Source organism: Phalacrocorax carbo, chromosome 19 (genome assembly GCF_963921805.1).
Source record: "Phalacrocorax carbo chromosome 19, bPhaCar2.1, whole genome shotgun sequence".
NCBI lineage: Eukaryota > Metazoa > Chordata > Aves > Suliformes > Phalacrocoracidae > Phalacrocorax > Phalacrocorax carbo.
Genome location: NC_087531.1, coordinates 951625 through 976018, shown reverse-complemented (window position 1 = coordinate 976018; position 24394 = coordinate 951625). Strand labels below are relative to the sequence as shown.

The 24394-nt window shown below is 69.6% G+C and overlaps 2 protein-coding genes across 6 annotated transcripts; one reads left to right on the top strand and one right to left on the bottom strand.

The window, feature by feature from the left end:
• Positions 1-12185: 12185 nt before the first annotated feature.
• On the bottom strand, positions 12186-15634 carry ATP5F1D (ATP synthase F1 subunit delta). 3 transcript variants are annotated; one of them, XM_064469734.1, is made up of 6 exons: positions 15425-15634; positions 14425-14578; positions 13870-13958; positions 13191-13318; positions 12564-12606; positions 12186-12412 (listed from the first exon to the last, which is right to left on the bottom strand). In XM_064469734.1, the coding sequence occupies exons 1-4, from the start codon at positions 15554-15556 to the stop codon at positions 13196-13198; spliced, it is 498 nt and encodes a 165-aa protein (XP_064325804.1). In that variant the 5' UTR covers positions 15557-15634; the 3' UTR covers positions 12186-12412; positions 12564-12606; positions 13191-13195. The 3 variants fall into 3 exon arrangements, with proteins under 3 accessions (XP_064325804.1, XP_064325803.1, XP_064325802.1); XM_064469733.1 differs by having other exon boundaries at positions 12186-12313; XM_064469732.1 differs by lacking the exon at positions 12564-12606 and having other exon boundaries at positions 12186-12313; positions 15425-15633.
• Positions 15635-15722: 88 nt separating this feature from the next.
• Positions 15723-24144, top strand: CBARP (CACN subunit beta associated regulatory protein). Of its 3 annotated transcripts, XM_064469676.1 has the most exons (11): positions 15723-16031; positions 16266-16501; positions 18735-18806; positions 19363-19508; positions 19611-19672; positions 20018-20183; positions 20256-20430; positions 20613-20765; positions 21127-21334; positions 21456-21639; positions 21911-24144. In XM_064469676.1, exons 3-11 carry the CDS (start codon positions 18759-18761, stop codon positions 23091-23093), a joined length of 2325 nt encoding a protein of 774 aa, XP_064325746.1. In that variant the 5' UTR covers positions 15723-16031; positions 16266-16501; positions 18735-18758; the 3' UTR covers positions 23094-24144. The 3 variants fall into 3 exon arrangements, with proteins under 3 accessions (XP_064325746.1, XP_064325747.1, XP_064325748.1); XM_064469677.1 differs by having other exon boundaries at positions 15723-16501; positions 18646-18806; XM_064469678.1 differs by lacking the exon at positions 20613-20765 and having other exon boundaries at positions 15723-16501.
• The last annotated feature ends 250 nt before the right edge of the window (positions 24145-24394 follow it).

The window sequence follows — 24394 nt, the reverse complement described above, 5'->3', positions numbered from 1 at the left end:
CTGGGCATGGGGGCCCGGGCCCCCCGAGCCACCCCACAGGCAGGGGGGACCCCAGCACAGCGCGGGGCTGGACGGCTCCCACCAAACCCTGGGATGAGGCAGTTCACAGCCGTGACGTGTGGGGCCGGGGCAGGGGGAGTCACCGCAGAAGCACCCACCCGCAGCTTGGCCCCGGCCCCGGGAAGGATGGCGAATCCCTCTGGATATAGCAGCGCTGCGGGCCCAGGTGTGGGTCCATACTTGGCTGTGCTGGGCCACGGCCCCGCTGCCCACGGTGAGGCCAGGGCTATTCTTGGCTCCCTGAGCTCACGGTCCCCTTGGGGACGCTGAGTTCCCTGTCCCCGCTGACGCAGGGCGAGCGGCTCCCGGCCCTTGGCTCCGCTGCCCCCCTGCCAGCCCCTGACGCTGCCGGCCCGTGGCCAGCACCCCCCGGCCGGGCGGGAACGGAGATTTGACTCTCCCCCCTCGCCGGCCAGAGCAGCACACGGGCATGTGGGCCCGGCGGTGTGCGGGGCCGGGCACGGGCAGCCAGCCGGCCCCAGCCCTGCCCAGTGTCCCTGGGGCTGGGGGCACCTCCCCTGCCTCGCTCCCTGCCGGGCTTCAGCCCAGAGCCGCGCTGGGACAGGTGGGGGGAACCCTGGACCCCGGCTCTGTCCACATCTGGTCCTGCCTCGTGTACCAGCTCTGCTGCTGCCCTTCTGCCGCCACAGCCCCTGTCCCCCCCCCGAGCCCTGTCCTGCACCCCAGCCTGCGCAGGAGCCCATGCCGGCCCCTCCGATTGCCGGAGGCGGTGTGGCAATCCCAGAAATCGCGGAGAGGTCCTGGCGGTTGCATCAGCACCTGCTTGTGCCCACAGACAGGGCCCTCCCCTGGGCACGGGCTGGGGCAGAGACCCCCCGCAGCGGGGCAGGACCCGGCTCCTACTCCCAGGGAGCCCGGGAAATGTGGGCATCCAGCCCCTGCCAGGGTCTGGATGCCCCTGGGGCACAGACCTCACCTGTTGTGGCCGAGAGGAACTGGAGCCCTGACACTGTGCACCCCCCTGCCCGTTGGAAGCCCCTTCCCAGCCAGGCTGGGCCCCTGGTCAGCCCCAGCCCCAGCCCCTGTCTGCGCGGCTGTTTCTCAGACACCGCGACACTTCTTGGTTTGCTTTAAATCACTGGCTCCAGGAGTCAGATGACAACTCAGCTTGTTGGTGTTGTTGTTGTTATTATTATTGTTATTATCGTTATTATTATTATAAATGCTTAAGCAAGTTGCCAGCCCTGGGGAGGGGAAGGACCTGGGATTTCAGTAGCCTCCTTGGGTACACACTGTACCTTGTTCCTGGGGTGACCCAGGCTCATAAATCAAGGGCAAAGTAAACCCCGCCATCCCATCCTATCCCATCCCATCCCATCCCACCCCATCCCATCCCATCCTATCCCACCCCATCTCCCGCCGCGAGGGCTGGCTGGGGCGGTTTGTGGTCGGTCCAGCCTGGGTGAGAGCAGAGCCGAGGCCGCCCCGGCCGCGAGCCAGCCAGCACCGCCCGCACTGCACGGAGCCTCCTGGGGCTGATCCCCTCAGCCCCGCAGCCACGGCTCCCGCCTTGCCCCGAAGCTGCCCCTGCGCTTACCCCACCCCACCCCGGGTGCGGGAGCAGGGGCCGCCCCGCTGGCATCGGCATCGCCCGGGGAAGGGGAGCGTTGCTGCTGCGGGCAGGGTCCCCGTGGGAGCCAAGCGGAGGCAGCGGTGCCACCGCCGCAGATGCCAGGACCCCGTCCCACCCTGCCCCGGGTGGTCCCCCCAGCCCGGCCACCCCCAGGACTACCCACCCCATAGTGCACCAAGGCCACCCTGGAGTGGGTGGGGCCAGAGTGTCTCGCAATGCATTGTGGGGGGTGTAGTCCCCACTTTGGGGAATCCAGTTGAGGCGCAGCATCCTGGGCACCCACCCTCCAGCCCTGCCCCATGGCCGGGGAGAGCTCGGTGCCCCTGGCTGGGGGTCCCACGGGGCATGGCTGGCTGACGGGGGGAGCACTGACAGGCAGCGAGCCCACCCATGGGTGCCCAACCTTGCTGCCCATGGGGCATCTGCCAAGTCCTGCCTGCACAAAGGGTGGAGGCAGAGCCGGGGCCACATGGGACGGATCCTGCAGAGCCCGAGCGTGTGCCAAGGGCTGGGGACAACAGCAGCATGGGGCCCCAGGGCGCGCTGGGGGGCAGCTGGGGAGGGGGAGTGTGGGGTGACGTGTCCCGCCGGGCTGCCCCACACATTGACACACAGGCGCACACTCAGCACGGCGGCATCCCCGCCCCACGCCTGCCCACTGCTCCACTTGGAGCCACGTCAGGAATGCGGGAACCTCACCCGGGCGAGGGGCACGGTGCCAGCCCGGGGCCGCGGGCACCCCTCCGCCCGGCCTCCCCATCACTGCCCTGGGGGGCTCAGGGCTGCTGCCGGAGGGGCTGGGGTCCGACGGGGTGGCTGGCAGCCCCACGGCACCGTGGGTTTGGCTGCCTCTGGCACAGCGTGGGACGCAGGACGCTGCAGACATGGGCGCACAGGCATGCTCGCACACGGCCCCGCTGCCCAGTGCTGCCCCTGCCCCTCCGCCGGGGCTGGCACCCACCGAAGCAGCCGAAACCGGGGAGGAGGAAAAGAAGCCCCGCGGGCAGGTTGTGCCACAGGAAACCCCGACCCAGGGCGGGCTGGGGATGGGAGGAGGCGCTTCCTCCTGGCCTCGTCCCTGCACACGCGTGTGCAACCCCTCCGGCGCCACCGCCCCAAACGGGCACATGCTCACTCGTGCACATACACACGTGCTCACTTTGCACACAGACACGGGCACACACGCTCCCGTGCGTGTGCGCGCACTCACGCCCATGCGCGCTCGCCCAGGTGGGGGCTGCACCCCCACCCACGCTCCCCCCCGGCCGGGCCGGACGCCGGCTCGCGCCATTCACACACATCCCGTCATGGGCGCACGCACCCCCTCACTTCCCGGCCGGGCTGTGCTCTCCTCCCGGCTGCAGTTCCTGTTTACGGTGATGGAGCCGCCTGCCCAGCCCTCCCTGCACCGCCGGGGTCTGGCAGGGGCAGGGGGCACCGCCACAAGTCCCGCCACGTGGCCCCGGCCACGAGATGCCGGTGCTGCCGCCTCGCCCCGTGCCTGACCCCGGGTCCCGGCGCTGCTCGGGGCGGCGGGGATGCTTCCCGGCTGATGGCTGCGTGGGGTCACCCGCTCCCCCACGGATGCGGGGCCACAGCCTATTCTGGGAACGGCGGCAGGAAATCCTGGCGGGGAGGAGAGCCGGACCCCGCGTGCCGCCGGCACCGGCACTGCCACGGGGCCCGGCTGCAGCGGCCGGGCGGAGGCGTGGGTGCCCCTGACCCGTGCCGCTGGGCACTCGGGCATCGGGATGTCCCCGCACCCCTGGGCAGGGCCGGCTCTCGCCCTCCCTCCTGCCGGACCCTCCCCGGCTGCTCAGGGGTGCCGGCCGGAGCGTGGCCGCCCCTTCCCCAGCTCGGGGGGATGGAGGGAGGTGCTGTGCCCAGGGTCGGGGTGAGTCAGTGCGGAGCAAAGAGCAGATGGAGGAATCCAGCCCTGGGCCGGACCCACTGTGCCGCATTCCCCAGCGCCGAGACACGCTGCGGGGAGACGGGCTCAGCTCATCCCCGTCACGGTACCTGTGGGGAAACTGAGGCACCGACCGGGGAAGTGACTCACCCTGAACTGTGGCCTTTTAAATGCGCTGTTCTGATTAGATAATGGGCGGAAGGATCAGAGAGAGCCGAATAACCCCTCATTAAACCTTTGTCTCCCCATAGCGCCTTCAGCTCCCAACGGAGACCTTGGGCACGCTGGGCCGGTGCTGGGCCGGCACGGGGGCAGCCCTGCCCCGAAACACGCCTGCTCACATCTGCCGCGAGGCCCGTGTGTGCCGGGCGGTTGGCGGCGTGGCAGCGCGCGGGCTGGGGCACGCCCCGGCACCTCACATGCCGGCAAAGGCAGGCGCCGTCCCGGCCAGCTGCGGGGCCGTGGGGGCCGTACCCGAGCCCTGCCGGACCCCACTGCCTGGAGAGCCCGGAGCCGAAGCCAGGCGCCTCTCCAACCCCTCACCCGGGTGATGCTGAGAGCATCCCGGGATGCTGCCGGGCAGGCGGCACCCTCCGGCAGGCGCGGGCTGCAGGGCTCCAGCGCCCGCCAGGCTGGGGGGGGCTGACAGGCAGGAGCCAGAGCGCCCCGACTGCGTTAGCTGCGGTGATGAGAGAGGCACACGTGGCGGCAGAGCTCGAGCCACTGGGGACGAGGACAGGGAAGGAAGTGCCACGCCGGGGCTCTTCTGCCTTTCTCTCTTTCTCAGTGCCCAGAACTCGGCCCTGGGTGGGGTTTGCTGCAGTGAGATTCGCACCAAGGCTGATACAGTCCTTCAGACAAGGCCGGCATCTTGGGGAGGCCGGCACGGAGCGGCTCCTAGGCCACCCTCCCGCCCCAGGGCTCGGCACCACGTGGGGCTGGGATCAGATGGAGCGAGGGCTGAGGGTGGCTGAGCTCAGCTGAGAGCGGCTGCAGCAGCCCTGGAGCTGCCTGGGCTGAAAAAGCCCTCGCGAGGTGGGGAGGCAGGTCCCGGCTCCCTGGGGGCTGCCGGTGTGACCGGGCAGTCGCTCATCGGTGCTCCTGCGAGGGCACTGCCGGGACGGCGTCGAGTGCTCTCTGCAGGATTAGGTTTTGAGGGGAAACGTGATATGGCAGCGATAGGTTAGGCTGCAGGAGATTAGATCATCTGTGGTTTTGGGAGCATCAGCACAGCGGGGCTCTTGTGTAACCTCCGCAGCGCAGCACCTGCCTCCCGCTGCCCTCCCCTGGCGGCACGGCCCCCGCCGGCCCCCCGCCCCGCTGAGCCCCTCATCACCGATGAACCAACAATGCAGCCACGTCGCTACTGCTTCGATGGAAACCGAGGGAGCCCGCTTGTGCTCGGCGTCGGGTGGATGCTTGGCCAAACAAGAGCCAAACAAAAGCAAAAGAGAAACTCGCTTCACAGCAGCCCCAGCGCCGCCTGCCCTTCTCAGATGCTCCTGGCAGCCTTCAAAGTGAAAAGCATCAGCTCGTGTTTTACCAGAGATGCCGTCCCAAAGGAAAATGCTGCTGGTTAAGCCCCCGGCCCAGTTCCTACCCTTTTCCTCCAGCCACAGCCATTTGCTGAACCCGAGATGAATTCAGAAAGCTCCCGGCCAGGGCTCCACGCGATGGCTGTCGCGGCCTGGTGCTGCTTATCCGGCGTTTTGCTCATGGGAGGCCCCTGGCATCAGCCGCCCGGCCTCGTGCCGCTCCTCCCGCGGCCGTAAGGAGCAGGTACCGGCAGCCTGCCGGGGGCTGCGGCATCGTCTGGGTCACGGCCCCCCCCGCCCAGCCAGGACCCCCACACCACGGAGCTGCCCCAGCCCCCCTGGTGTGCTGGACCAGGAGTGGGGATGCTGCAGCACAGCCGATCCTCGCTCCCCAAACTGGGACGGGGCATAAAGCAGCCCCGGGGACTGGGCGACCACGGTTGGAGTAGATGGGGAGATGTGGGGTGCACGAACCCCCACCCCGCTGCCGGTGCAACATGCTCTTGTGCACACTCTGCACCCACACCCGGCCCCACCGGGGGGGCCCCTGCCTGCCCTGCCTGCCCTGCCCGCCCCGCTCGCTGCGGGAGAGGCTGCCTTTTCCCACGCCCCGCCAGGAGCCCGTGTGAGCTGGCGGGGCTGTTTCGCAGCCCGTCCCGGCGGCAGCCTTGTGCCCTTGGGGTGCCCGGCCAGGACACGCTGCGCGGGGGCTGCAGCTGGCCGAGGTCGGGGCCGGGGCCCATCTGCCGAGACAGGATGCGGGGCCGGACGGGGGACACAATGCGGGGAAGCGATGAGGGGCGAGCAGGGACAGGGACATCCCGCAGCAGCTCAGGCTGGTCCCGGCACACCCGGAAACCTCCCAGCTGGGAGCGAGTGGGGTCACAGCCCCTCCAGCCCCCAGCTCCCCCGGGCACCTCGGCGTGCTCGGGGGGACCGCAGCGGCCATGTCCCAGCAGCGCAGCAGGGACGGAGGCAGCTCCAGCTCCTCCTGGCCCCCCGCGTCCCCCCGCCACGCCGGCCGCTCCCCGACACCCTACACCTGCCTGGCCCGGGGGGCCCTGCCTGCAGCAGCCTGTCCGCGGGCAGCCGGGACGCGAAGGAGCTGGTTGGGCCGGGCGTTGGGGTGGGAGCGGGGTCCGCTCAGCCCACACAGGTGTGGCCGCGCCGGCTGCAGGCAGCGAAGCTCCGCGCCCGGCTGGCCCCGTCTTGCTGGGTGGCAGCAGCCTCCCGCGCCGCTCTCCACCCCGGGGCAGGCAGGCACACCCCATCATTACGCCCCACAGCAGCTGCCGGCGCTGCCCGGGCAGGGAGGGGGCGGTGGGGGGCAGAGCCGGCCGGCATGGCCAGGTGGGGACAGGGATATCAGGAAGCCATCGCCTACCCCCCTGCATGGCCCTCGCTTGCTGGCAGGAGGAGGAGAGCGAGTGGGGGGGCGCATGCCCCCTCCCTGTATGGGACCCTGCGGGGGCACCCCGAGCCCCGCGGTGGCCCCGGCACGCGGGGGGAGCAGACGGGGTCAGGCTCAGCAGCTGCTCTGGACGTGCCCCGCGGGGCCGCGGCGCACAATGTCCCCATTGAGGTTCTGCGGGGCGGTGGGGGGGGGCACCCAAGGTGGTGGTGGCAGAAGTGACTCCAGTGTCACGCCAGGCCTCAATCCCTGCTATTTATACCCGGCGGAGGGGTGGCCGTTCGGCACACAGGCGGCCTTTGAGGGAGCGGGGATGAAAGCGCTGCCGTCCCCTCCACCCTGCCGCATGTCGGGGCATCCCCGAGGGCAGCCGGCCCTGGCCCTCCCCTCGGCTTCCCCTTCCCACCCTGGGCCCCAGCCCGGCGCCAGCCCCGCCAGGAAGCGCCCCACCACTGGGGCCAGCTGCAGCCGCTTCCTCCGGGCCAGCCCCGCCAGGAACCGGGGAGCCCACGGGCGTTCCGAGCCCCCAGCTGCCCCTCGGAGCCCGTGGCTGCAGCAAGGTGAGGGGAACCGAGCGGCCGATGGAGCCCCGGGGCTCGTGGGGGCTTGCACCAGGACGCCTGGGTGCTGGATGCCGGGCTCCAGCCAGGAACTCCTTGGGAACCTCCCAGCTTTACCAAGGGCGAAGTCCCGGCACATCAAAGGCAGGCGGGGGCAGCGGGTACCAGGGCAGGAGCCTTTGGTCCCCGGCAGCACCCAGCTCCGCCGCCCCACGGCACTCCTGCCGCCCCGCGCCGGGGTCCGGTGCTGGCACACCTGGGTGCGGGGCTGTGCCCCCCCGCGGTGTGGCACCCAGCCCATCGCTGTGGCAACCGCCACCAGCTCCGGGTGTATTTTCTGCACAGGGGCCGCCGTGGGAACCTGGACGGATGCCACCTCATTCCGCTCGGGCTCTCTGGGCCGCCTTTGTAGCCAGCGTTGAGCCCAGCTGGCAGCCGCTTCCTTCCCGGCCTCCCCCTGCCCTGTGCGGGTCGTGGCCCCGGCTTGGAGGAGGGGGGGCGGTGGGAGGGGGCTTTGCTCGGACCCCCAGCACGGGGCCGTGTGCCCCCCTCCACGCGCTGTGCGGCTTTGGGCCGGCTCCAGCGAAGCCAAGCGTGAGCGGCTGCCAAGGCTGCTCTGAGCAAGGGCTGCGCCCACAGCCCCCAGGGCTGCCAAGCCCCTGCCAAGGCACCTGGGACCCCAGGGCAACACGCCGCCCCCACTGCCCCTCGCCTGACCCCGGCGGCTTCCCTGGGGGGCTTCCCGTGGGGGAACCAACCCACAGGGCTGGTTTCCCCAAGCGCCACAACGCAGCGGCAGGGTCTGGGATTCCCAGGTCCCGTCCCCGCTCTCCCCAGCCTGCAAATAGCTTTCCCCATCCGTGCCTCAGTTTCCCCAAGAGAGAACCTGCCCCGGGCCAAGGGTTTGCCGCCTTCGCCAGCGCAGCGCTCCGAGGCTGTTGGCCTGGGAGCTGCATGACAAGCACCGTCGTGCTGGCTCCAACACCCGCCCTCCACAACACCCGTTGGCACTCGCTCCTGCGCCTGGATTTTGGGGGGTGAGGCTGGCAGGGTGAACGTCTCCCCACGGCTCCACCGCCATCTGCCGGCAAATCACCCCAGAAACGGGCCGGGACCGAGACGCCACTGCCGTGCCCCGAGCTGAGGTCCCCTGCTCCTGCTTGCCCTGCCTGCGGGGATTTTCCCTGAGCTCTGCCACGCTCCCACCACGGGGATGGGACCACGTGTGTGGGAGGTGGGCGGAAGAGAAGCATTTTCCAGTGCTGGAAAACGAGAGGAAAAAGGTTGCCGGACGGAACGATTAACGCAGCGCGGGTTAATCATTACAGCAGCGCTCCCCCCCCGGAGAAGGAAGTTGCGAGGATACGGCGGCCTTCGAGCCACCCAAGGGCAACGTGGCCCAAGGACACGGCCGGGCGTGTGCTGGCAGCGTGCAGAGCCGCTGCTGACCTTCCCATGCCGGGACCGGGGCCGCAGGCAGCAGCCCATGGCCACGGGGGCCGGGGAGGGGGCCTGCCCAGAGCCAGCTCTGCACCCAGGTGCCGCAAAGCCTTGGCAGGGACAGGCAGGGTGCTGCTCAGTGCCGAGGCTCTCCAAGCTCCATGCTCAGCCCCCCGCTTCCCCGGGGGGCTGCCTTCCACCTCCCGCAGCCCCCCAGGTGCCCCCGGCAGGGACAAGGGGCAGCCCTCGCAGCTCTGTTTTGCCACGTGGGCGCCGAGGACGTGGGGCAAAATCAGGGTGGCTGCGAGAGGCCAGGCGGGATCCCGAGCACCGAGGGTTTGGGCAGGGAAAGGGGCAGCTCTGCCAGATGAGTCAGTCCAGCCAGGAGCGGGGGAATCCTGGGGCTGCGGTGGGGTTTGGGTTATTTTGCTTTTTCCTGCAGAGAGACGAGAGCTCGAACCTTTCCCCTGCATTCGGGATCTGGGTGGGACGGTGGAAACGCCATGTGGCCAGGCACGGGGAGGGGACGCCAGCGCCAGGAGATTCGTCTCGGCAGAGCCCGGCCCCTCTTGGAAATCATCCCCCAAGAGAAGAGACACCGCCGGCGCCGCTGGCAGAAACGGTGATGCTTCACTTTCCGAGCGCTCCCGGCCCGGCTCCCCACCCTCCATCTGGCAGCAGAAGATGCAAGTCATGGGCAAAAGCCCTCGGTGGAAAGGAAGGAGGGCGACGCGCCGGCCCCCCACCCCGCTCACGCCATTTTCCAGGCAGCCCTTCCCTCCTGCGCATTAACGTTTCCCTCTCACGCCCACCCCGCCCCGCAGCGCTCGAAAGCCGGAGACAAACAGATCCCAGGCTCCCCCGTAATAACCCCGCCACGCTGTGCCAGAGCGCCCCAGCGCCCACCGCCCCGAAACGCGGCGAGGAAAGACCTCTGGCCCCAGCCGCGCTTGGAGGCCGCGCTCCCCAAGGGCTCGTGCCGGCGCTCGGGGGGCAGCCGAGCACGGCGCTGGTGCCGTCGCCAGCCGGGATGGCCCCACCGCCTCCCCGAGCCAGGCCGGTTTGGGGAGGAGGGGAGGGAGGATTCACCCGCTGAGTCACATCGGCGGGACGGGCATGGTCCACACCGGGGCTTGACCCCCACCCGTCCCCGGGTCCGTCCCCACAGCACCGACACCAGGTCGCAGCAGCGACGCCGAGCCAGGAGCAGGGAAGGGTTTTGCCTCCGGTTCAGCCGCAGCCGCGTGTCTCCTGCGCCAAGCAGAGAGTCAGAGACCGTTTTCGTGGCATCCAGCGGGATGTGACTGATCGCGGCTCCTGGTGTGGGCAGAGGGAGCCGAGAGCTCAGTGCGGGGAGCCGGGGGAGGAGAACGCTGCTCTCAACAGAACCAGATAATTAGCAGTCACGGGAAAGGACAGAGGCAGGTGAGGGGCTCAGAGCAGAGGCCGCAGCGGTGGGACCCTGTGGGAACCAGGCCGGGCTGCGAGGGGGGGCAGGGAGAGCCCAGGAATGCCCCCACACATCGCCCTGCACCCCCAAACCGCGGGGCAGGGTGAGCGGGGCTGCGGTGCCACCAGCCAGGGTGCAGGCGGTCCCTGCCCGGTGCTGCTGCCTGGCACTGGCAGGGGGGCTGGCAGAGCAGGGGCAGAGCTGCCTCCCGCCCCACAGCGGGGGCACGGCTGTCCCCAGGGTCTCTCGGCCACCCCGGACGTGGGGCGAGCCGGAGGTGCCCTCGCTGCTCCCCCCCAAACACAGACTACAAGTCCCGGCAGGCGTCACGCCACGGAGGGCCTGGCCAAGGGCACCCAGCGAGGGGGCACGGCTGGATCCCCGCTGGGCCCCCGTCCCCCCGGGGCTGGCGGGAGGCAGTGGGAAGAGCTGGTGAGAGGACGCTGACGGAGACACTTTTTTCCCATCCTAAAAATAGCAGCTGGCCGTTTCCCCAGCTTCCCGGCCTCGCCAACGCTCTTCCATTAGATGAAAAAAAAAAAAAAAAGGAAAAAAAAACCAAACCAGCCACCTTCCGTCAGAAAGAGAGCGGCTGCGTGTGTCGAGAGAGGCACACGCACGCCGCAAATAGAAACCGGGGACAGAGGAGAGCGGAAGAGGGAGCAAAGCCGTCCATCCCCAGTTATTCCCAAGACGTTCTAATTAGCACTCGCTCTGACTTTGAGGCTTTGCTTATGCACAGTGCAATGTATGACCTTTAAAAAAAAAAAAGGAAAGAGAGGGGAAGGGAAGAAAAAGGCACTGGAGCAGCTCAGAAACTGGGAAGTCGGCTGAGCTTCAAATAGGCTCAGCGTCAGGCACTCAGAGGCTTTTAATAAGCTACAGAGTGAGAAATTTAACACCACAGGTACTATTTTTGATCACTTGTGGAGGGGGGGAGAGAAAGACAGAGCGAGCGAGAGGAGGGGGAGGAGGTGGTGGTGAGAAGGAGGAGGCAGCCAAGATTACATCCTGGGTGGCAGCGCCGAAAATAGCCGTGCCCCGCTCCGACTGCGGAGCCGCGGGGAGCCGAGCTCGCTGCCCGCAGGGAGGGCAGGCAGGAGGCCGAACCTGCTGCCCGCTGACCTTTGCTGGAGCAGCTGCCCACCCAGGCAAGCCAGCTCGCGATCCCGGGCTGGAAGACTGCAGGGAAAAGGGGATTAGAGCAAGGGAGAGCGACCGCAGCCCTGCGCGCCAGGGCCAGCGGCTGCCTCGGTCTCCACCGGCTGGCGAGCCTGTTCCGGGGGGGGGTTTTGTGCAGCAGAGGGAACCTGAAATCCCTTGGGGAGGCGTGGGGAGGATGGCACCGAGAGAGGAGCCCGGCAGCAGATGGTGCCATTGGCAAGACACGCATCCTCGGGCGTCTGGCACAGGCAGAACCGGCCCCTCGCTCAAACCCACTCCTTCCCAGCGGCGCTGCTGTTTCTCGAGGCGCGTGGGGACCGGCGAGCTCGCTGCAGACACGCGAGCGCCTCCCGCTTCCTCCCGGCTGCGAGGACAGCAGGGCAGCCTCCTCGGACGAGCCTGCGGGCTCGCCAGCCCCCAGGGCAAGCAGAAACATCAGCAGAGCAACCACCCCCAGCCATCCCCACCACACACGGATCCAGGAGAGACTCCCACCACATACGGCATCTGCTTCCCTCCCCGCACCGAGCCTGTCTCCAAGGAGCAGGGGGAGATTTCCCCGGCTCTGCGTGCCGCACGCGCAGCGCAAACGCAGCGGCAGGGGAACGGGTCAAAGCCTGGGCAGCTGCTGTCCAGCTGCAAGAAGTACCATGAAGAAACAACCCGGCTGACAGAAATTCTTGTGGCAACGGAGGCGGGAGGCTGAGCAAAAGCCAGCGTTGGATGAGGCGGGGGAGTCAGGACAGGAAGCCTCTGGTACGGACCTGTGCTGCCCGGCGGCTGGCTCCTCCCGCGCTGCCGTAATCCTGCTGTCCAGGTGGATTATTGGAGGCGGAGGTGGCTGACAGCACAGGGAGGGGGTTATAAAATCTGCCTGATAAGCCTCCCGTAGGTGAATCTCCCATGGGAACCCCCAGCCAAACCCCAGGGCAGTGCTGGAGGTACGCCTTCCCTGAGCGACTGCGCCCCGGCGTGGGGGCAGAGCCTGCCCCCGGGCACCCAGCCACCGGCACAGCACAAGCTGCAATTTGCTGCCTCAGAAGAAGGTGACATGCTACAAGACAGGATTACATTTCCTTTTAATCGATCAGAGCATCTCTCCACCTCCATTTGTCCCACACCATCTGTACAATCGGGGAAGCCAGGACAAGTAGGACAGCCTGGGGTTTCTCTACTCAACAGTGGGATTCCTGCAACACAGAAGCGGAGCTGGTTTCAACGCGGGGTGGGCTCGGCAGAGCGGTGAATTCTGCTCCGAGGGCTTCTCCCTGGCTCTGGCTGTTAAACTGCTGCGAGTAAACAAGAGCCACCGGCTCTCTCAGACCTGACCTCCCGGGCCAAAGAGCACCGGGACCAGAGATCAGGGAGATAGCAGGGGAGCTTCTGCCCTGCTGTACCTGCTCCCGGGAGAGGCCAGCGGGGAGGCTTTTGGTGACTCACCTGCCGGGCACAGCACACGCGCTGCCGCAGAGCAGTCTCCCAGCTGCCAGCACGAGGGAAGAGGAGGGATGAGGCACAGACTTAGCAGGGTAGAGGGAAAAGGGGCCACGAGGTAAGCGGCCTGGCCTTGCCTCCCCAGAGACAGAAGCTGTTTGTTTTTAGTGGAAGGGAGTGTACCCGGAGCAGAGGCCGCACGTTGCTCTCCCTCCGGGGCCCCAGGCATCCAGCCTGCCCCCAAGCTGCCCGCTGGCGTGGCTGGTCCCAGCAGGGACCTGGAGGCAGCAGCGAGGCCCCACCAGAGGCGGCCGCCTCCCCGCCGTGGCGTCAGGCTGAGCCCCGCGGCACGGCGTGGCACGGCACGGCACCGGGCCCTGCTGCCATCTAGCGGCTCCGGGTCGGCTCCGGGCAGGGGCCCCCCTCCAGCCCCCCAGAGCTGGTGCCCAACCACGGAAAGGGACAGCTCTCGTGTCACCCCTCCCTGAAACCCAGGCATGAGCCCTTGTCCGCCCCCGGGCAGCCCGGTGGGCCTGGCTGCGGTGGGAGGGAGCTCCCCATGGGCAGCACGGAGCAGGGACTTGTCTCCAGAGCAGGTCTAGAAATCTCAGCCAGGGTACAAGTGACATTTACCTTAATTACTCCAGGGCTTTTACAAGGGCTTCGTTAGCTTCTACTTTAATCTGAGCTTCTGCTTTAGCTGCTTCATCAGACGCTGCAGCCACCTCTGAAATAGCCTTCTCCAGGTTTGATTTTGCAGTCTGAACATGAGAGCACAAGGAATGTGTCATCAAGAGACCAGCACAGGACAGGTGACCTGTCCTACAGCCCTCGAGTCACTCCTCTCCCACCCCTCCCTTCACTACAGTTGCTGGCCCCGTGCACGGGGCCCCACAGACTCGCTTACACGGCCATGTTGGCAGCAGATGCCTTTTCAACAGGCCCTGCTGGGGAAAAAGCTGTATCTGAGACTAAGAGGGGTGGGAAGGGGCAAGATCAGCATCTGTCCAAGGGGAGGGAAATGGCTGGGAGAAGGGTTAACGACCGCCTGGCTTCCTCTCCCTACAGCCTGCAGAAAGTTCACTAAGGGGGAGCTCCGAGCCTTTGATCCCCATCAGCGGGCAACGGGGAAGTGGGTAAAGGCACAGCCCCTGGTCTGGGCATGCTTTCCCCAGCCACAGGAAGCTCCTGAGACACCCACCCCACAGGACAGAAGCAGGGAGTAAACCCCGCTCCAGGAGGGAGCCCGGCTGCCAGGGCCTGCCCGAGGGAGGCAGGGTGCAGCCCGGCCTGCGGGGACCGGGGTACTCACAGCCAGATCCAGCATGTCCATCGTCACCGCCTCCTCCGCCAGCACCTGCACGGTGGAGTCCGCGTGGACCGTGACAGAGCCGCTGCTCACTGCAGAGGGACAACAGCGGGGGCCGCGTCAGGCAGCGCAGGCAGGGCTGCCAGGTGGGCCTCGTTTGGGGGTCCACACACAGGGCAGCACTGGTGAGCTGATCCCTGGAACCTCCTTGATCCCTTTGCCAAACCGAAACCTCGATGTCCTCCTGTAACACCTCCCAGGCCCACAGGGACTTATTTCCTACCGAAACAGAAGCTAAAGCAGGGGATGCTCCCAGAGAGTCTGAGCAGAACCAAGACAACCTGAGCCCAGACCACAGCCTCACACTGAGCCCCATCTTCCATGGCAGATCCCTGGCCCCACAGGGCAGCCTCCAGCAGCCCCGGGAGGCTGGGAAAGCAGAAATCCCTGCAAGTGCACCAGGACACACCTTGATTGGCAGTCTCTCCCTTGTGAAAGCCCTGAGAACACCCCCCACGCACGCTTTCCTTCCTCCCCAGCTCCGCCTGCTTTACTTACCAAAGTACTTGGTGGCCGTGCCATCCTCAGCATAGACTGTCACGACTCCTGGTTTGAGGACCTGCAGGGTGGGGACGTGAGAGGCCAGGATACCGAAGGAGCCGGTCAGTGTGGGCACGTCCACCTGCTTCACGTTGGCACCGTTGTAGAACACCTGGACAGGGAGGGCAGAGCAGAGGGAAAACAGTCCATTACTGGGAACAGAGGGGAAAGAGAGAGGTGGTTCCTGTGGCTCTGGAGAGCTGAGGGATGCGGTGGGCAGCGTGCTCCCACCCTGCGGGCTCGGGGGAGCAGCCCTGCTCCTGGCAGCTGGCAGGCCGTGGGGCTTAACACACAGCAAGGTGTGACCAGGACAGCCTGAACCTTCGCAAGGCTGGAGCGGGGCCGGGCTCTGGAGGAGGGGTCCTGGCAAACGGAGTGGGAAAGCGCTCCGAGCCTCCCGAGAGGTGCGGTGGTGGCAGGGAGGCGGCACGCAGAGACACGAAGTCGGGAGTGGGCGAGAGGCGAAGGGTGCAGCTGGGAGAAGCCTGAGAAGAGCGTAGGGAGACCTTGACGCCATCGTCACCGCTGTGATGGGAGTCAGCGACTCAGCCTCCGTGCGAGCGTCCCACACAGCTCCGCCGGTGCCGCACAAACCCTGCCTTGCGACAGCCCGTCCCCAGCGCCCCGGGGGAGCGGCGAGCCCGGCTGCCCCCGCAGCCCCGCGCACCTCGGGGGCAGGGGGAGGCCGTGCCCCGCACCGGGGAGCGGTGCCAGGAGAGCGCCCCGGGGTGACAGGGCTGGCAGCGGGGCCGGGCCCCGCACAACGCACCGGCTCCGGAAGGGCCGGGGCTGGAAGAGCGAGAACGGCACCCCGCGGGCCCCGGCGGAGCTGCAGCGGGGGCCGGGGTCGGTGACAGCGGGGCAGGAGCCGCGGGGACGGCCTCGTCCCGGGGCCGGCAGCGAGCACCGGCCGCCCCAGGCGCAGCCCGGGGGTCGGCGGGCCGGGCCCGCGGCCTACCTGTGTGGGCGAGGCGAAGGTGAAGGCCATAGGGACCGGCCCGGCGGCGGGGTCGGCATAGCCGCGGGCGCGGGGCGGCGGCAGCGCCGGGAGGGCGGCGAGGCGCGGGAGGAGGCGGCCGGCGCGGAACATGGCGGCGGCGGCGGCGGCCCGGGGCGGCGGCAAGGGCGAGCGGGCGGCGCGGGGCAGGCCGGGAGGGCGGCGGGACTACAGCTCCCAGACTGCCCTGCGCCGCGCGACTACACGGACCGGGGGGCGCCGGGCGCCTGCCGGAAGTGGCGCGCGGCCGCGGGGGCGCATGGGAGTTGTAGTTCCCGCGCCCCGAGCGCCGCTTGTCCCGCTGGGGCGGGAGGCACCGCAGAGCCCCGGGCCCGGGCTCAGCTGCGGGGCGATGGGGCCCAAGGGGCGGCACCTCCACCCCCCTCCGCCCGTGCCCCGCACCCCGCCGGCTTGGGGGGCCCGGGGAGTCCCAGCCTGGGGCCGCTCCCGGCGCTGCGGTGTCGGGGGCTCCTGGGGCAGGCAGGGCAGATACAGGCAGGGCTGGGGGCGGGCAGGGCTGGTGCAGGAAGGGCTCGGTGCAGGCAGAGCTGAGGGCAGGTAGGGCTCGGTGCAGGCAGGGCTGGAGCAGGCAGGGCTCGGGGCAGGCAGGGCTCGGGGCAGGCAGGGGTCGGTGCAGGCAGGGCTGGAGCAGGCAGGGCTCGGGGCAGGCAGGGCTGGGACAGGCAGGGCAGATGCAGGCAGGGCTCGGGGCAGGCAGGGCTGGGACAGGCAGAGCAGGGTGCAGGCAGGGCTGGGGGCGGGCAGGGCTTGATGCAGGCAGAGCTGAGTGTAGGCAGGGCAGATGCAGGCAGAGCTGAGGGCAGGTAGGGCTCGGGGCAGGCAGGGCAGATGCAAGCAGAGCCTGGGGGCAGGCAGGGCAGATGCAGGCAGGGCTGGTGCAGGCAGGGCTCGGGGCAGCCCCTGTCCCCACGTGACGCCCGCGCCGCGCGGGGGCGGCTCCGGTTCATTCATAAATCCCGGGGCCGCCCCGCCGCACCGAGCGCAGCGGCTGCGATGGAGCCCCGGTCCCAGTTGTAGGTGAGTGTCTAGCCCCGCCGCCTCGCGACAGCCCCTATCGCGACAGCCCGAGCCGGGCCGGCCGGGGGGAGCCCATCACGCCTCACCGCGCGTGGAGGTCCCGGGGGCTCCCGCCTCGCTGTCACCAGCCCTGCCTGCATCCCTGCCTGCATCCCTGCCCCCATCCCCGCCCCACAGCCCTGCCTGCATCCCTCTCCCGCTTCCCTGCCCCACAGCTTCCCGCATCCCTGCCCGCATCCCTGTCCGCATCCCTGCCTACCTCCCGCATCCCTGCCCGCATCCCCATCACCGGGCTGGGGCCGGGGGGGCGGCTGCATCCAGGGGGAGCAGCGCAGGTTCCACACCGCCCCCCCCCCCCACCCGGTCCGGCCGGGCCCCGCGGGGTTCAGGCACGCGTGGGGCGCAGACCCCCCGCGGCCCTCCCGCGCCCGCTCCCCCGGGCGCACACGTGCGGGAGCGCGGCAGCACCGGGGTCCCCCCGCCCCCCCTCCCCGGGGCACCGGGAGCGCGGCCCCGCGCCCCCACCCGCGGGGACAGCCCGGGGACCGGCCCCCTCCTCCAGACAATGGCCGTCCTGTTCCCGCCGGGTCGCCATGGAGACGGGATTCCTCCATGATGGGGAACAGCAGGGACATTCTTCCCGCACACCCCGGGCCCCCCGCCCCGGGCCAGAGGGTGCCCCGCCGGGATCCCACCCGTGGGGCGCCCGTCCTGCGTGGAGCCGCAGCCCGCTCACCCGCTGCCCTAAGCCTGGGGACCCCCCGCGCCCCCCGCACAGCGAGGGCCAGAGGAGGGACCCCCCCTTCTCCTGCCCCTGGGGTGGGTCTGGCACATCCCGCTCGCCCCAGAGGTTCAGAGAGACCCCGGGGGCCAGAGCAGGGGGGTCCCCCCACCCCGATATCCTGCCGAGGGGGTGATACCCTGAGCCATGGCACCATCACCCCCCACGCTGTCCCCACAGGCGCCTTGTCCCACCTGGCCACGGGCTCAGTTCACATCTTCCACTGACCTGATTTTGAGCCATTTCCAAGCGCCTCAGACAGCGCAACGCCTGCCCCTGCCCGCCACCCTGGGGGCTCCCCCCAACACCAGCATCACCCACCCCAGCTCAGCCCCAGCCCCCTCCATCAGCCTGGGACACAGAGACAGGGACACACAGACCCGCAGCGGGAGCTCGGCAGCCCCCGGGAAGAGCCCCCGGGAGGGCGAGGAGGCTTCCACTGGGTGCCTAAAGGCCACGGGGTTTATGCCGTGGTAGGGTGTGGAGGTGTCCATCTGCCTGTCCGTCTGGCCCTAGCAGCTCTCGGTCCTCAGGAGCTCGGCCCATTTCCATCACCCACGGGCCCCATGGCAGCCCCGCAGCCAGCTGAGGCCCCATCCCCTCGGCAGCCCCGTCGCCCCCTGCGCGGGGACAGTCCGGTGACGGAGCCACCGTCCGGCTGACTCAGAAGCGTCACCCGTCACGCTCCAGCAACACCCACGCCGGCTCTACTGGCACAAGATGTGGGGCGGCCATCTGCCGCCCTTCCCTGCCTGGGCGCCCTGAGCTCCCCCTGAGCTCCCGTGGGCAGGGGCCAGGCAGCCCGGACCCCCGGCAGCCCCCTCCCCTGTGGCAGTGGTGCCTGGGTGCTGGTGGCTGTGGTTTGGCGATGATGGGGCAGCGCGATGTTACCTCCTTCCGCACGAGCCATCCAGGGTGGGACCCCAGGGCGGGCTCAGGCCCCCCCGGGCCAGCTCTGGCCCCCAGGACCAGCCACCACTTGGGAGCTCCGGCTCCCAGCCGGGTGTGGGGAACTGGCCCCACGGGAGCCGGAGTGCTAGGGTCTGGGCCCCACGGGGGCCGGGCACAGGGTGATGGCAGCCCCCGTCCCACCCCAGGGGCTGCGCCCGGCTGGGGGCGAGGGGGCTCCGAGAGGAGGGCTAGCGGTCCTGCCTCCTCCTCCTCCCCATCCCGGGCCCCACCTGCCTCCCCATCTCTCCATCCCTGCTTCCCTGCCTCCGGAGCCACCTTCCCTCCATCCCTCCTGACCACACCCTCCGCCCCTCCCTCCCTCCATCCTCCCTCCATCCTCCATCCTCCCTCCTGACCACACCCTCCCTCCATCTCTCCATCCCGGTCCCTCCCTCCCGGTCCCTCCCGGCAGCTCCGCACCGCGGTGCCGGGCAGGGCCCGGGGCCGGGCAGGACCCGCCGCCCCCGGCCCGGCGCCTCCCGCTGTCTCCCCCTGCCCCAGGACACGCTCGGGCCGGGACGGACCATGAGCGATGACCCGACGCCCTGGGACAACGCGACGGAGAGCACCACGGTGAGCCGGGCCGCCCTGCCCGCCCCTGCCCGCGCTGCCGTCCTCGGGGGGCTGCGGGAGCAGGGGGTGCGCGTCCCGGCGTGGGGCCGTGCGGGGGGGTGCGGGGTCTGCACCCGGGTGGGGACTGCGGCGGCCACCCAGCCCTGCTGTCACCCACCCTGCTTCACCAGTTCTGGGGGTGGGCGACACCCCTCGGTGCCCTGCGCAGCCCCCTGCGATGCTCTGGGTGCTGCTGCCGCATCAGACCCTCTCCCACAGCCGGGGCTGCTGGCTGGGGGTGTGAGCGCCGACCCCCACGCAGGGGCAGGGCTGGGGTCCCACTTGGCGCGGGGGCTGCTGGCGGCTCTGCCCCCCCTGGCTGCGGTTGCCTTGGTGAAGGCAGGTCCCCGGAGCCGGCAGCAGGCCCGGGGGTGGCGGGGGAGCGCGAGCGTCTCTGGGGAGCAGCGCTCGGCGTCAGCCTTGGTGCGGGAGGGGGCTGCCCGGCACCCTGGTGAAGCAGGGTTCGGGGCTGGGCCGTGACCCCCCCCGGCAGCTCAGCCCGTGCCGCCCTGTGCAGGTGGTGCCCGGCGAGGTGTCCCCCCAGGATGGCTACGTGCTGCTCCTCGCCCTGCTCTCCATCTTCATCGGGGGCACCCTGGTCCTGCTCTCCAGCATCCTGATCATCTGCCGCCGGTGCTGCGAGGCCGACCGCCGGCACTCCAGGTGGGGACGGGCCGTGGGGACAGGCGATGCCGCTGTTCCCGGGGCGTGTGGCACCGCGAAGGGGGCCGGCGGGGCACGGCTGACCCTCCTCCCCCCCCGCAGAGCCAGCGATGACCCCGAGAAAACCAACACCACCTACCTGGATGACTCGCAGCCAGCCCAGGGTGAGCGCCACGGGGAGGCCGGGGGGGCCCCGGTGACCTGCCAGCGATTGCCCACCAGTAATACCAGTTGCACCCCCAGCAGCACCTCCAGCTCCCTGGGGGGGTACAGCAGCTCCTGGGCCCTCCCCTCTCCTGGGTACAGCCCCCAGCCCTGGGGCCGGGATGGCCACACACCCCCTGTGCCCTCCATCGTCCCTCCTGGCTGTGTGAGCAGGACCGGGAGCAGGGACCCCCGGGCTGACATTGAGGCTCTGGATGCAGCGAGTTTTCCAGGCCTCAGCTGGGGAAGCAGGCATGCACCAGGGCGGGGGGGGACACACCTGGGTTGCTGACCCTTCTCTGCAGATATCACCATCAAAGTGGAGGACCCCGACTGCCTGTCGTCCTCCAGCTACCGGGATGTGGAGAGTGAGCGGTTCCTGTCCTCCAGCTCCTCCACCGCCCGCCGCGTCTCCTTCAACGAGGCCGCACTCTTCGACCAGGGCAAGAAGACCCAGGAGAAGGGGAGGAGGTGAAGCACCAGGCTGCGCTGGGGGGGGCCGGGGGGCCGGGGCCGCCCCTCCTAACCCGGCGTGCCCGGCAGGTACACGCTGACGGAGGGGGACTTCCACCACCTGAAGAATGCCCGCCTGACCCACCTGCACCTCCCGCCGCCCGCCCTCAAGATTGTCACCATCCATGAGTGCGAGTCCAGCGAGAACAGCCTGGCCATGACCCCCCGCCTGCCCCCTCCCAAGCCCGGCCTCGCCATCTTCCAGGTGAGCCCCAGCACCCTGGGGACGTGGGGGGGGCCTGCAGCACCCCAGGGAGGCACCACCGGGCCTGGGGTGGGAGTCTCGGGGCATTGCTGGATGTGGGAATGGGAGGTCCTGGGGTGCAGGGGGCCCGTCCCGGTCCCCGACCCTCGTGCAAAGCCCCCCGAGCACGCTCTGCCTTGCAGCCCCCCGCGGGGGCCCTGCCCCAGCCGGCGCTCCCCAGCCATGCCGTGTGCCCCAGCTCTGCCCTGCCTGGGGACACCTACAACTCCACCGTGGACACCAGCTTCACCGAGGCCAGCCCGTCCGCCTCCTCCGACTCCGGGGAGGGCCCCTCGGTGAGTGCCGGCCAGGGGGGCCGCGGCCGGGCAGGGGAAGGGGCTTCCTGGTCTTGGCAGCCTGCGCAGCCCCAGGGATGCTGTCCCTGCCCCGATCCCCCGGCACAGGGCCGGCCCCGCGCCCCGGAGGGCTGCCTGTCCCCCCTGCCCCGTGCCAGGGCTCTGGGCAGAGACGTGGGCATCCAGCTAGAAACAGGCTCTGCCCCCCCGCCCCATCCCCATCCCCTGCCCCGGGGGACATTTGTGCATCAGCCGAGCTTGGCAGCAGCGGGACAAAGGAGCCGAGCTGGGGCTGGGGGGGGGCTGGGGGAGCCGTGCCTGGAGCTGAGCGGGCACTCATGGTCCCCCCCACCCCTCCCAGTTCGCAGCAGCACCCAGGAGCGGGAAGGCGGCTGGGGCGGGCAGTGCCGCCCCCGGGGAGCCCCCCCCAGCCCCCGCGCAGGGCACCGTCCTGCAGTTCTTCACCCGCCTGCGCCGCCACGCCAGCCTGGACGGGGCCAGCCCCTACTTCAGGATCAAGAAGTGGAAGCTGGAGAGCACCCAGCGGGCGTCCAGCCTGGACACGAGAGGTGGGAGCCGCTGCACGAGGGGGGTGGGCCGGGCAGGTGGAGATGCGTGGGTGGGGGGGCTCACCCTGCCGGGATGTGGCACCCCCAGCCCCCCCCCAAACCCTGCCTTGCGTCTTCCCAGGGTCCCCCAAGCGGCGGCAGTTCCAGCGTCAGCGGGCGGCCAGCGAGAGCATGGACCAGGAGGACCGGGACCCTCACCAGACCGACATCATCCAGTACATCGCCCGCACGGATGACGTGGCCTTCCACCCCGCGGGCGGCCCCTTCCTGCCCTCCCCCGCCAGCCCCCCACCCTCTCTCGGCAGGTATTTTTCAGTAGATAGAGGGGATGGGGACGGGCGAGCCGGGCACCGGGAGACCCTGCGCTGCCCCGCACGTGGCGGGCTCCCACCTTTGTGCAGCTCTGGTGGGGCGGCCGGGGGGTGAGGGTCTTGGGTGAGGGGTCCGGGGAGAATCAGGCACGGGGATTGCGGCACGGGTGCGGTGGCACCAAAGCACTGCGGCAAAGCCTGCGGGTGCTGGGCTGGCATCTCCCCCGCCCGCTGCTCGGCCGTGACCCCGGGGTGGTGCCCGCAGGCTAGAGCCGGGCGAGGGGGGCGCGGGCAGCCCCGGCGAGGCGGGCGTCCCAGAGCAGCCCAGTGCCTACCACGACATCTGGAGCCTGCGCGCCTCGCTGGAGCTGTACGCCTCCTCCGAGCGGAGCAACGACCAGGACTCGGTGCGCAGTGACGGCGGGGACAGCATCTCCTCTGCCGGCGGCATTCCCCCCTGCCCCTCCTCCTCCCTGGATGAGGCCGAAGGCCCCGAGGAGAAGCTCTGGGGTCGGCCCAAGCCGGAGGAGTCGGAGCCCGGCACGCGCAAGCTGCTGCAGATGGACAGCGGCTACGCCTCCATCGAGGCGCCCAGCCGGGGGGGCGAGGAGGGGCCCCCCAAGGACCAGACGGCCTCCGAGAAGCGCATTTGCTTCACCAGCGCGGGGCGGAAAGGTACCATCTTCGAGAGCTTTGAAGGCCGGGAGCCGGAGGAAGAGGAGGAAGAGGAGGAGGAGGAGGAGGAGGAAGAGGACGGGAGCACGGTCCGGGGCGCAGCAGGTGGGGCACTCCCCCGTCCCCACAGCCCCCTGGCCTGGTCCCCGTACGGGCAGATGTTCCCGGGGCGGGATGCGGCGCCCCGGCGGGACTACAGCATCGATGAGAAGACGGACGCCCTGTTCAACGCCTTCGTGCGCCACGACCCCCAGTTCGACGAGTCCCCGCTGCGGGGGAAGCACCGCTCCCGCACCCACCTCCGCAAGCAGTGGCAGCACGCCAAGCAGTACAGCGACCCCGGCGTGCGCTACCCCGCGCTGGAGCGGCACCGCACGCCCCTGCGCCGCGGGGACAGCGCCAACTACCCCCTGGACGCCCGCTTCCACAGCCCCCTGCCCCGCATCGTCAGCGCCGGCGACGAGGAGGCGGCGGAGGCGGCTGACGGGGTCCCCCCTGCCCCGGCGCTACCCGACCCCGAGATCCAGGTGATCGTGGAGGAGCCCGGAGAGGCGGCCCCCGAGCCCAAGGCTGGCTCCGAGCCCCCTGGGGACAACGACTGCCCTGGCCCCGGGAGGTGCCTGGGGCTGGGCTCTGGCTCGGAGCTGATGGACAAAATCACCGGCGGCCTCGAGGAGCGGCTCTACGGGCACTTGAGGAAAGCGGGAGAGAGCACCGAGCGCGCGGTGGCCGTGGCGGCCAGCGATGCCCCCCCTGACCACAGCCCTGTCTAGGCCCAGCGCGAGGGGGAGAGACCCTGGCGCAGGCGGGGCTCGGCCCCTACCGGGGTTTGGGGCTCCATCCCCTTCTGCTGCTGGCGTGGGGACCAGCCCGGTGCGCCGCGGGAAGGGCGGCCCCAGCACGGGAAAGCCGGGAGGGCGCGTGGGGTCCCCTGGCCGTACCCCCCCCCCCCTTTCACCGCGGGGGTCCGGTAGCGTGGGGTGGCCGAGCCCCCTCGCTCCCAGGAGCGAGGTGCCAGGTGGCGGCGGAGGGCCCTGGGCCGGGGGTGCCCGGGGGTGTCGGGGCGCAGAGGGGGAGCAGAGCGTTGGCCGGGAGGTCAGCGAGGAGGGACTTTGCTAATAAACCCCCAAACCCAGCTGCGGCCTAATCCTTACCTCACGGCAGAGCTGTGTAGCAGATAACGCTCTCCCCTCTCCCCAGTTTTTTACAAGCAATAATGCCTCCCATCCGGCCAGGGAACGTCCTCGCGAGGAAGGGGCCGGAGCTGGGCATCCCCCTGGCCGGCTGGGGGACGCCGCGGTGCCGCCCTGGCACAGGGGGCTGTTATTTGGGGAGGGGGGAGTCGCCTCCTCGTGCCCACGAGCCACCCGGCGCTGCAGGGAGCCTGGGATCTAAACTGGAAACTGGGGGCCTGGGGCTGCTGTGCCGGGGCAGGAGGATGCTCGGGGGGGTTTGCGCATCCCCGCCCCGGCGGCGCGGGCCCCGCAGCAGCACCCCGAGGCCTGGGGAGGCAGGACCAGCCCTGGGGCACCCCTGTAAACACCCCCGTAGGGGTGGGGGGGGGCTGCGCATCCTCCCCCCAGGGCCGTCCCCTCAGCCAGGGCACGAGCAGAGCGCGGGGTCAGGTCAGCATGTGCCGTGGGCGACCCCGAGCGCTCCGCACCCCTCCCCGGGCGCTCAGAGGATACTTAGGGATTTTTACAGAGGTGGATGCTGCTGTGCCGGGGGCGGGGTTAGCTTTTTATTCAGTTTTTATTTGTGTTCCAAAGGATGGGTGAAAAAAAGGAAGAAAAAAAAAAAGCCCAAGCTGTGGTACCTGGGAGACTCGGCAGCGGGGCGGGCAGGGCGCGCCCGGGGCCCCTCCACGGCACCCCAATTGCATGCGAGTAAAGAGGCCGGGTCCCTCCTTCCCTCTGCAAAGTCTCTGTCCAAAGCACTAACTCGATCTGCAACTCAGCGTTTTTAAGTCTATAAACAAAGGAGAGAAAAAAAAAAAACAAAACAAACAAACAAAAACCCAAACCAAAACCCAACTGTGACTTTTCTGAGCTTGTTTCTTACCTTCCGCCGCCCC

What these genes read in the sequence shown, in the direction of transcription:
- CBARP (XM_064469676.1), top strand. Translation starts at nt 18,759, where the DNA reads ATGAGCGATGACCCGACGCCCTGGGACAACGCGACGGAGAGCACCACG. An exon ending in ACCCAGGAGAAGGGGAGGAG is followed by an intron (nt 20,184 to 20,255) that starts GTGAAGCACCAG and finishes CGTGCCCGGCAG; the next exon opens with GTACACGCTGACGGAGGGGG. An exon ending in ACTCCGGGGAGGGCCCCTCG is followed by an intron (nt 20,766 to 21,126) that starts GTGAGTGCCGGC and finishes CACCCCTCCCAG; the next exon opens with TTCGCAGCAGCACCCAGGAG.
- ATP5F1D (XM_064469734.1), bottom strand. Translation starts at nt 15,556, where the DNA reads ATGTTCCGCGCCGGCCGCCTCCTCCCGCGCCTCGCCGCCCTCCCGGCG. An exon ending in CCTTCGCCTCGCCCACACAG is followed by an intron (nt 14,579 to 15,424) that starts GTAGGCCGCGGG and finishes CTCCCTGTCCAG; the next exon opens with GTGTTCTACAACGGTGCCAA. An exon ending in TGGACATGCTGGATCTGGCT is followed by an intron (nt 13,319 to 13,869) that starts GTGAGTACCCCG and finishes TCTCATGTTCAG; the next exon opens with ACTGCAAAATCAAACCTGGA.